The 11745-nt window shown below is 33.3% G+C and overlaps 1 protein-coding gene across 1 annotated transcript; it reads left to right on the forward strand.

The window, feature by feature from the left end:
• The first annotated feature begins 1754 nt into the window (after window positions 1-1754).
• Window positions 1755-11088, forward strand: LOC113492081 (transmembrane protein 104 homolog). The gene is made up of 5 exons (XM_026869377.1): window positions 1755-2034; window positions 2438-2650; window positions 4380-4639; window positions 6862-7073; window positions 8781-11088. The coding sequence occupies exons 1-5, from the start codon at window positions 1957-1959 to the stop codon at window positions 9539-9541; spliced, it is 1524 nt and encodes a 507-aa protein (XP_026725178.1). The 5' UTR covers window positions 1755-1956; the 3' UTR covers window positions 9542-11088.
• The last annotated feature ends 657 nt before the right edge of the window (window positions 11089-11745 follow it).

Consider the following 11745-nt stretch of genomic DNA (forward strand, 5'->3'; position numbering starts at 1 on the left):
AGTAACAAAGTAGGGCAACTCGCGTCTCATTCTCGGTAGCATTTACTATAATAATTGTTATAAATCGTTAAAACTAATAGAAGGGCATTTTAGAACGGCAGATCAGTATTATACGACTATTGATATTATAGTCAGATAGGTATTATATTCCACGAAGTAGTACGAAGACTGTCTACCTACATACATTAATATAACTCGTAATTTTGTTGTGGATTGTAATTGCGTCGCTGTTTAAATAAACTTTCAATAATTAAGAAAGTCAACTTCATATTCGCTAAAAGTTATTTATTTACATTAACAGAATTTATACCTTGCTCTTTAACATGAGCAAGATATAAATAAATATATATAGTAAAAGGCTTAGGGTTTGGTTTTCAGCCTATCATTGAATAATAGCAACACTGGTAAAGCCAAAATATCACGAATTTAAGAGTATTGTACTTAGTAAGTATATTTTTTGACTTTGTTTGATATGTACTCTTTCTAAATGAATTAAACTGATGAACTTTGTAAATGTACAGAGTAATTATATATTACGAAGTTATTTTCACGATTCAATTTTTTTAACTGACAGTTTTATGCGCTTGTAATAATTTGGGTTTGATTATTCTTCATCTAAAAGATATGGGCTGCCAAAAAAATGGACATGATAAGGGACTAAGAAAATGACAACCGAAAAAATATTAGGCGGATTATCTAAATTTGAAATAGAGGTAAAGGGAAATTCACCAATTAAGCTGCACAGTTATATCATAAAACTACCAAAATGTACAATAAATATATTCTAGAATTTAACACTTTGATTTAGTTAGTCCACAATTTCAGCTTTCTTTAGTTTGTTTTTGGTACCTTAAAGTTAACTGCTTTGTCAAGCAAATCTATTGGCATCAGTATAAATTCGATGATGTGAATATTTAAAGTTATTAAAAGTGATAATAAATTGCTAAAAAAACATTTTTCGAATCATCAGTGAAAATAACATTAAAATTTTTACTTCACTGTAAAATGTATAAGCTTAATTGCTTTTTTATATTATAGAACTTAATTTTAGAAAGAAATAATACACAGGTCATCTTATTTATTTACAAATTCCGACAAAGATAGCAGGAATGGTTACAGCCTCAAAAACCATGAATCTCAAACTTTTATTTATGTACGAAGGTTATAGTAAAAGTAAGTTTCTATTAAACTAAAAATGTATTTAAATGAGTCTCACAAGTTTTTTAATTGCCATGATACAATAAGATTTCATTTTTTTGGTTCCACCATGCATTATAAAATATAAATAGTTGCAGTAATATAAATAGCGCAGTATATTGTTCCGAACCCGAATCCGGTTAGCCTATTTCTGATGTTTATTAGAACTATAAGCAAAGACCATGTTTCACATATTTGACACATAATTTCGAGAAAGGTTTAATTTTTATAAAAACTATCGTGAGACTGATTCATTATTAAATGATATACATACATACATATATATGTATGTATGTATATGTCTGCTCATGATTAAGGACTCCGGTTGGGTCCGAAACTAGTCGGGCACCCCCGATGAATACGAGTGAGTAAACCGTTACATCATTTAATAAGGTTTAATTTATTTTCATTAGATTTTTAAGAGACTAAAACGTGCACCTGATTACGAAAATTTAATTATTTACGTGAAATGACCTGAAACCGTAGTATTTAAATGTTCACGTTGTTATCGTATCAACAGATATTGAATTTTTGCGGAGTGGAACACAGTGGTACATTTTTTTGTGAAATGTGCGATGACATTGGAACTGTCAAAAACGTCGGAACTGTCATAGCCAAAGTGTTTTGTGATCTAGTGTTTATTCATTATCGTTTCCATATTTTTTTATCGTCAGGTACTGATTATTTCATCGATTGGAAAATTTTCGCTCATTGCTGTGTCAGATATCCGGCAGCAATGTCGTATGGATACGGATTACTATGCTTCGCCGTTTCTGGGGTGTACTGAGACTGTTAAGAATGCCTGTTACAGAGTCTGGGGACCAGTATTCTGTCTGGGTAAGTGCATTAATAAATAAATATATAAATAATTATTGCGAAGTATTATTCAATGTAATTCAAGTACGAAGAGATTAGTTAATAGTGAAGTTAACTTATTGTCTTGTAAACTCTTTTGTTCCATATTGTTTACATGATGATCTGTTGTCTCTCGCTCCCCCGCAATACCAATGTTTTCTGTCCCTTACCTACTTTCAGTGCTTGCTAAATAAAAAACGTATTTAATTTTTTGTTTTATATTCTGCAATAGGTCAATATAAATTGATGCAAAACTTTTCTCTTTTCAGAGTTTTAACTGGATTCCAAAAATCTTACCTATTTATTACCTAGTTTATACCTTTCTAGAGATGTGTTAAATCAGTGGCTATTTGATGGTTTAAACGTATAAAACTTTTTTTGTCAGGTGGGGTTAATTTACATTTTCAACTTGATTGTGGGCACAGGGGCTCTGACCCTGCCGGCTGCGTTTGCTAGGGCAGGATGGGGTCTCAGTACCATATCCTTGATGTTCCTGGCCTTCATGAGCTTCCTGAACGCCACTTATGTCATTGAGACAATGGCATGCGCTAATGCTGTGTTTAAATGGAAGAGGCTGCAAACAATTAAAAGAGAGAGTGTAAGTATTTTTTTTTAGTTGCCAGAGTATTTGCCGAAATAAGTTCTGACTACAGAAAAGAAAAAAAGCGAAATCTTGTTTTAGATGTCAAAATTAAAAATATAGTTATTGAATTAGGATGGTTATGAGGAAATTTTAAGTTGTTATTTAATATTTATAGACTAAGTGTTGAATTACTGACTGTATCATTTGTCTTCGAGTGTAATTTTATCTTTATAATTTTCCAACTCTTTGTCACTCAAGTCACTCATAAATAATGGTCCTTATAATTAGAGAAATCTCATAATTAACAGTTATGGTATAATTTCTGGTTACTTCTTTATTTTCATCATACTAAGTACTCTTACTAAACTTCTGGAAGTTTTTGCTTTTTTATTTCCCAATAAGCATTAGTATATTTGGAAAAAAAAAAACAGTCCATCACTGAACTGATACACAAAAAACATTGGATACATAGTTTTTATTTTATGTCTTAAAATAGGGGTGTTTTAACATCTTGCATTTTTAAAAAGCATACTGGTGAATGATTACTAGTGCACTTTTTACTATCAAGTGATGTTGTTAGCCATCACTACCATACATTTCATCAACTTAAGTACTTTTAATCTTCCTTACTTTTTAATGATGTGATAAAATGAAAAATATGTATTCAATATTTTTTTTTCATTTATTTGATTTATATTTTCTGATTTAGCGCCTGTTTCACAATCACTGATTAGTCGCTATCTGGCAGAAAAATTGAAAAATTTGACATTCTTTGTATGGAAAAATCTGTCAAGTAATTTATAGGGAACTTATGTGGCGATGGTGAAACAGGCCCTTGGTCAATATAAACACGACGACGTTTGACGACCTCCGTGGTCGAGTGGCGTACGCACCGGTTTCAAGGTGTCGCTATCTCTGAGGTCCCGGGTTCTATCCCCGGTCAGGTCAATGTAAAAATTCACATTTCTGCAATGTCTCGGGTCTGGGTGTTTGTGGTACCTTTGTTGTATCTGAATTCCATAACACAAGCTTTAGCAACTTACTTAGGGTTCAGAACAATGTCTGTGATGTTGTCCGCATTTATTTATTTATAAAAAAAGAAAGAAAAAAGAACACCCCATTCTAAATTTAAAAATAAAATTTTTGCTTATGCCATTAATTCTTGTTTATCTTAACAAGTGTGAAGCAATGCAATATTGAGTTGCATGTAACCTAATCAGGCAGAATTTGAAACACTGATTATTGTTTAATGAACTGATTACAATAACATTAACCTAAAGATTTAGTAGGGAAATCCATTTATGTAAGGTGAACTGTTCAAAAAGTCACGATAATTCTAGTGTTGCACAGTTCTTCAAACCAATGCATAGATTTTTTTGAGTCAAGACTAGAAACCACTGGGTTATTCTATAAAACTCTTTAGCATTATACATATAAGCTTATTAAGCCATTACTTATAAGTTACTTTATGATCAATACATAATATACGAACTAGCATTTCAAAGATCTTGTTATAATATAATAACTCATGTTAACTAGATTTTGATCCAGTTCTCTTTTGCTATGCCTCCTTTCAAAGTACTTGAGCTACTGAGTCCTGAACCCCTCAGGGGCTGCTCTTCGTAAAGGTTGCTATTGTAGTTAGTTATTTTTGGCTCTGGCTGGAGCTCGTTACCCATCTCGCCAATAAAACTACTTCAGGTTCACTCTATAGTTCTGTTCAAAAATTATAACCTATTCTCAGATACAAGACCATGAATCGGATGAAGACCAGGCCACCTCAAGGAACAGCCATGGCGACCTCGAAGAGCCTCTGGTCTGCGGGGAGACCATACCCTCACGTTACTACAGTCTCGATAGACGCGTCGAACTCGGAGAGATGGCCAACCTATTCTTCAACAAATTGGGCAGGACGACGTTCTATTGCACTCTCTGTATTTACTTGTACGGTGACCTTTCTATCTACTCCGCCGCTGTTGCGAAATCTGTCATGGATGTAGTGTGGTGAGTAGAACCTTATTTTTAATAAACTTTTTATTTCATGACCTTCCTGACTTCTAAGTCCTTTATCCTTCTCTATAGGTTTTTTTATCCTGTAGAAGTGGAACATTTATAGAACATGCTATTCGCTAAACTTAGTAAATAGCAGCATAAGCCCTATCTCGAAGTCCAAGCTTCTAAAAATATGTTTTTATAATCGTATCTACGGTTTAGTATGAGAAGGAGAGTTGCAATCGTAGTTATAATAATAGAAGTTACATATTCATATTTTCGTGCGTAGATTGCTGTAGGTCAAGAGAAATTATAAGACAATACATAATGCGGCTATTGTATTATTAGTATATTATTTTATTGTGAATACGAAATTTCACCAAAAAGAACTAGCTTCGTTCATGAAGACTTTATAAACGTTTGTTTTCTTTCTTTGTTTCAATCATTATGTTAAGAGTTTTCCTTATCGAAAATTCGCGACTAAAATGTCTAAGACTTTTTCTTTGTCACGCGACTACAACTAATCAAATAAGTTCTGTAACATTTGTATGTCGACTTTACACGGTTTGACCTATTATTTTTGCCAATCAATACAGCAACGTGTCTTCGAATCAAAACGCTCGTAATATCGATCAGCTCCGGCCCTTGACTACCGCCAAGCTTTATTAGCCGCCCTACCGACCTAGTCTGGGAATATTACAACTTTGACAAGAATAAACTGCTGTCAATTCGCATGAATAATTTTTGTTTTATCGATTTCAAAGAAAGCTTTTGATAATTAATGTTATAGAACTAAGGGAAACATTTTTTGTAGGCTGTTAGAGATCAAAGTTTGTCAAAGGGTATCTTTCAAGTCTTTGTCTTTCACTACTTTTGTGCTCAAAATATAACCAATTATTAAAAAAATATCGAGACACATTTTAAAAAGATAAAATTTAAAGTGTGTTATCAAGTAATTGAATGAACAAAAATAATATATTCCTGACGTACATTGTAGAGATGTTGATAGTTGCTTGATATTGATTCAGGTGCCGCTAAAACCTTGTTCAATAAGTTGTATAAAACGGTAACATATTGTATATTATGTCCTTTATAAGTACATATTACATAGGAAATATATATGTTTCGCAGTATTTCTGTAAGACCCTTTTTTCGGTTTGAAAATCATCAAATGACTTCCATTAGTGTTAGACTTCTACTGACTAAATCCACTCACCCTTCCTTTGCCCTTCGTGTACCGATGCCACGGTAACCCTTTCCGACAATCCCGCTGCATCAACCTATGGAACTAGTTCTCTTTTAAATATTTATTCAAATGAGAAAATGGCAATTTGCAAATATGCTCAAAATATTTAAAAACCTAGTTCATTATTTTCAGTTATAAGAAGTACCTAACTATCAAACTGACGAAAAGTGTAATTTTGAAAGGGATAATATTAATATTTTTATTCTGCTTGCATTTTATTTCACATGAGCATTTTAACAACTCAATTTTGAAACAGAAACTTGTCATACACGAAACTTGACTGCATTTATAAAAATACAGAATCATGTTTCATGTTTAGCACACAAAATAATCGGATCGTAACATCCACATGCTTTTGTGGAACACTTTATAGTACCGTGACTGGCTTTTATTTCTTGTTTCGTTAAGCTGGGAAAGAAAGTTTAATGTAAAGACCCTTCTCAGATGAAACAAGTTTTTTTGTCATTCAATTGGGCCGTCAGGATATCAGCCCGAATTTACCTGAATTGCGATCCCATTGTAGGTACTTTACAATTGACGGAATTCTATGCACCTTTGCATGTTTTCATCCAGACTTGGTATTATTATATGTACATTTTTTGTGTTGTCTAGTCTCTTAGATAGTACTTGGAATTCGGTTACGAGGACATTTGTGTTGTTATTCGTTATCAGTAAATTATGACACGAAGCATCAGATTACGAAAGTTTTGTAACCGACATTGGTTATCTTCGATCTCATAAATAACAAAATCATTGCGGAATAAGTTTCTAAAATAACGATATTGAAGTCAAAAGTTAATTTAAAATTGTCAAAATTTACTAATAGAGTCGCGCTGCGCAGAGATTGGACAAAACATACATTTAATATCAGTATAGATTCCACCCCTCTGACCACGATTATCAGACATGAAACACCGACCCCAGAGTGAAAGAGAGAAAAAAATCAAATAATATCAAGTCCTAAAAAAAAACCTTTTTTTCTTACCAGCACCCCAGTACCTGCCAACGTAACTGACTCCAGACTATGGGACGAACTGCCGTGCTTCAACTCCTCGTCCCCTGAACACCCAGGCTACACTCGTCTGGACACCTACAGGGTCGCATTGTTGACCTTCGTAGGGGCGATGGGGCCCTTCGTTTTCTTCAACGTACAGAAGACAAAGTATTTACAGCTGTTTACGTCTGGCATGCGGTGGCTGGGTAAGTGTACCTTTTTATATTACTTTAATCAGTTTTTGTTCGGAAAAAAATTATTAATATGATGCTTGCTACACTACAGTCCACCGCTCTTCCAACTAATCTATCGAATGTCTTGTTGGAGTTTATCCGTTTAATCTTAGAACCAGCTATCGGGTAACAAAAAAGATACTGAGTAAAGAGGTCCCTTTTGAAGTCGTTGGTGGAATACACAAGCATCACTTAAGTTCTACAGTTAATAGACGTCTAACTGACATCACTTACTTGATTGATGCCTATGTATCAGTTAAGTTTTAAAATTTGAGAACACAAAAGATTGAGATTTAAGAAGTCTTACAAACTATTTCCTCCCCCACAGAGGTGTGTGTCACAGAGGATTCCCCCGCTTTACCAAAAAGTTTTAGAAGCTATGTTACTTAAAAAAAAAACCTTCAATCTCCCTCGAATAATAAAGCACACCCTTTTCAATCTTCAAGGGTATTTTGTATCTCACTGACTAAATGGCCGTTATACATCATAATCCCCAGTCAGTTAAGCTAAGGGAAGTTAAAAATCGTGCACTTCCCTCTTATTCACATCCAATTGTCGTGATTGTCGCAAGTGGGGACCACTGCACTCGCCCCATTGAATAAATAAAGATTGGCGTGCAATTTAATGTTTACTGACTACATACTAGGGACATGGATATAGCACTTTTATAGCTCACACGTGAGAACTTTAGTTTAAGTTATTAGACTGGAACGTGATAACTACGTAATGAGTTAAACGATAACGGTTTTTTTTTAATAATGTGTGCAGAAAAAGTGGATATAAAAATGTTATATTTGCGTCATTTTAGTTTGGTTTTAAATTATTTATAATTGTGTTCATGGACGACAATTTGCAAAGCGATTTTAATTATTGTTATTCACAGTAAAAACTTAAACTCTAGCTTCTGAGCGTCTAGGTACATTATATTGCTTTATCATCGTCCTAGCGTTTGGGGTCGGCTTCCAGTCTAACCGGATTCAGCTAAGTACTAATATTTTACAAGGAGCGACTATATTTCTGACCTCCTCAACCCAGTTACCTGGGCAACACGATACCCCTTGTTTTACAGTCTTTCAAGCTTCTGACTACCTGTAACGACTGTCAAAGAACCGACCGAATCTACGAACCGACCGCGTCTAGCATAGCATAACCTGTGATTGATTCACTTATGCAGTTATAGATTAGCCACGGCCTCCTAAACATTATATTGCTTATAAATCAATAATGTGTAGGGCAAAGATAAATTACGATGATAAACAGTTTATTCAAATCAGATTACAGTACAACACGCAAATTGCATTAGATCGTATTGAATATCCGTGCCGAATAGGCAAAGCAATTCAAAATATTGATTGCGGAAATGTATTTAATCAGCAATCTTCATTAATTACACTTACTTATATTGCCATCAATTTTATGCTTATCGAGCGGATTTGTAGGTAATATTACGTACCTAAGTCGTATAGTGGTTAAAGCATTACGGTTTTGAAAGTCAAGACTTGTTGTAGGTACCTATTTAAGTAAGCAATAAAATTGATTATAAACATTTTAGAATCGTGAACATAGGGTAACAATTTAATAGACTATTTAAACGCTCTGGAAAACATTTTCTTTCTTGGTTTTAAATAAGGGTTAGAACTTGTTTTTGACGATGTTAAGTTTTGATTTTATTATTTTCAGCATTCACAATAATGATATCGATGGCAATACACTTGCTGATCGGTCGCGGCCCACAAGGCCGGCCGCCTGCGTTCGACGTCACCGGCATGCCGACCCTGTTCGGCGCCTGCGTCTACTCCTTCATGTGCCACCACTCGCTGCCAGGCCTCATAGCTCCCATCAGAGGCAAGACAAGGCTCGGACTACACCTCTTCTTCGATTACGCTCTCATAGCCATCTTCTATCTCCTTCTAGCGTTCACAGGAGCCTTTGCCTTTGCGCAGCTAAGCGACTTGTACACTCTCAACTTTATACCAACAGACAGCGACAACATATTTTTAGAAGTCGTCGAATACTTCCTCGCTTTATTCCCAGTATTCACCCTGTCAACCAGCTTCCCAATCATCGCTATAACACTAAGAAACAACCTGCAAAGCCTGTTCCTAGACACTACCAGACTGGAATCGTACAATTTTATTTTAAGAAAACTTGTATTTCCGATAGTAACGGTGTTCCCACCAGTACTGCTTACGTATTATTTAGAGGATATTAGCATACTCATAGAGTTTACCGGTTCGTACGCCGGCACTGGCATCCAGTACTTCATACCTACGTTCTTAGTTGTGTCCGCGAGGCGCCATTGCTCAAACTTACTAGGGTTAGGGGTAGTAAATAAGTATAAAAGTCCATTTTCTCACGTTGCGTGGGCTATATTTGTCCTACTGTGGTCTTTCATGTGCATTATCCTGGTTTCAGTAAATATATTCGAAAAGAAATCATGACGTTAGTTCTAAGATGACGTTATGACGTCAGGCAAAAAATTCAATATGGCGGTACCGCTAATCGATATGTCAAGTTCAGATGTTATAACAAAAAATATAAGCTTATTGCATTTACATGACTAATTAATATTGAATCAAATAGCTGTATAGAAATATATGCGCGTTCAAAAAGACAATATAATAATTAATAAGTTTGTATCCCGTTTACATTGTATATAAATTGAAATCTTAATACTTAATATATTATTCATAATAAATCCATGTAGTTATTTGTCTCAATCTCGATTCAATTTAACCGTTTGTATTTTTGTATTCAGGAGAAATGCTATTAATATTAAATAAGAATCAAAACCAGTTTCTTAGACCCCACAAGTCTTGGTCACATCAACAGATTGAAAGAAATGGTGTGTGTTTCCATTTATGTGATTCTGTTATCTTCGCTGGCCGAAATGTCACTTGTTGATGTTAAATTCAATCAAAATAATGAATATTTAACATTAGTAATGACATGCAAAGCAGTTTGCATTCTAAACTAACTTTTTATCACATAGCGTTAATTAAACCATTCAAAAATAATTAAAATTCACTCAGTGATTGATACCTTTGGAAATTTATAAGTAGTCAATATTTTTGTTTCTTAGATTGTAGAGTGATTTCATTTGTTTTATATATTTTTATTTATTATGTACCTATATATTTAACATAAAATGCATAAATGTTAGCCCATACTGCCTTTATATTTTAATAATAGTGAGTTTTACTTTGATCTCTGTGTATTCTGATATATTTTATTAAAACCCTTTGCTTGCGCAGGTAGATCTCATTAACAACTATAATCCAATGTTTAAATACATTACGTAAAATAATATTATCTGTAAGCCATTTGGATAACGCACAAAATAAAGTCGCTTTTTTATGGCATAAAATCACGATTAAAATGAGAACCGGTTTCTTTGCTGTCCATTTTAAAAACGAACCATTCAGAAATTATAATTTTAATGTATTGTGTTAATAATTTAATAATTTCAAATCGAAACGGAATTTATAATTAATTCATGTTTTGTTACTTTATCGTCCGGTTATTTTTTAATCAGTCCTACTTATATACCCCTAAAGTTATACATTCCGTCTTATTAAAACAGAATAATGTCAAAATAATGTCAATTAAGTATTCTCTTCAGAACATGACTATGACTGTCTGTGTTGAATACTTTAGTAAATATATGATTGTATTTCATGTGAAATATTTATAGATACATACATCCTATTATTGTAATTAACCTAGGTCTCCTATAAAAAATATAGGCCGCCGACTAAGCCAATTTGCTACAGAAATGAGGTGCAGGCTGACTTTGGTTTGTAAAAGAAATCACAGCGAAATGTTTCGGTGTCCTGCACATTGCTGGAGGCAAGTAAGGTTTGTCGGTAGCTTATCACGTTTCCAGAGATTACGGGCCTCATGAAGTTAATGATTACTATCGTCAATGTTCTGTACAATAGCATAAAAAGATGTGATTACTGATAATAATATTGCTTTCATATTGTATTATTGTTGTACTTACATTTATTACATATTTTTAACGATAAAGTTTTAGCATGACAAGGTTTTGCTCTACTATTCAGATTATAAAATGAATTTATTTTTATTCCTGTGTCGCTTTTTTATTTTTTTATTGTAAGGGCCTTTTTATCTGCGATAGCCATCTTTCTATTTCATTTTCGTTGTTTTAACGTAACAATATATCATAGATTTATATTGAAAGTTGCTCCATATTTTTTAGCTACCAGTCACCATCTTACTTTATACAATTTAATCCTGGTGCCAAATTATGTAATTGTTTATTTAATATTAAATTTTTGTTTTTAATATTATTTTTAAATGTGCATGATTGTTAAAAACTATTTTATTGTGATAAAATCATTTGAATTAAATATTTGTAAAAAGGAGTTTACTTGTACCGACTGAATTATTTTTAGCAGTACAAAATATTTTTATAAAAATAAATTAACTCATGTTTAATGTATTTGTTTTATTCCCTGCCCGACACGTGTTAAATGATGTTGTTGTATATATTATATAATATTGGTATTGGATAAGTGAATGAGATTGTTCAGTATCTTTATATAGGTCCTATCCTATTAGCGATTTTCTTAAAAGTCCGTCGTATCTTTTGAGTTTAAATTTAATTTTGAACTGAAGCTGT

This window comes from Trichoplusia ni, chromosome 3 (assembly GCF_003590095.1).
Source record: "Trichoplusia ni isolate ovarian cell line Hi5 chromosome 3, tn1, whole genome shotgun sequence".
In the NCBI taxonomy this organism is placed as follows: Eukaryota; Metazoa; Arthropoda; class Insecta; order Lepidoptera; family Noctuidae; genus Trichoplusia; species Trichoplusia ni.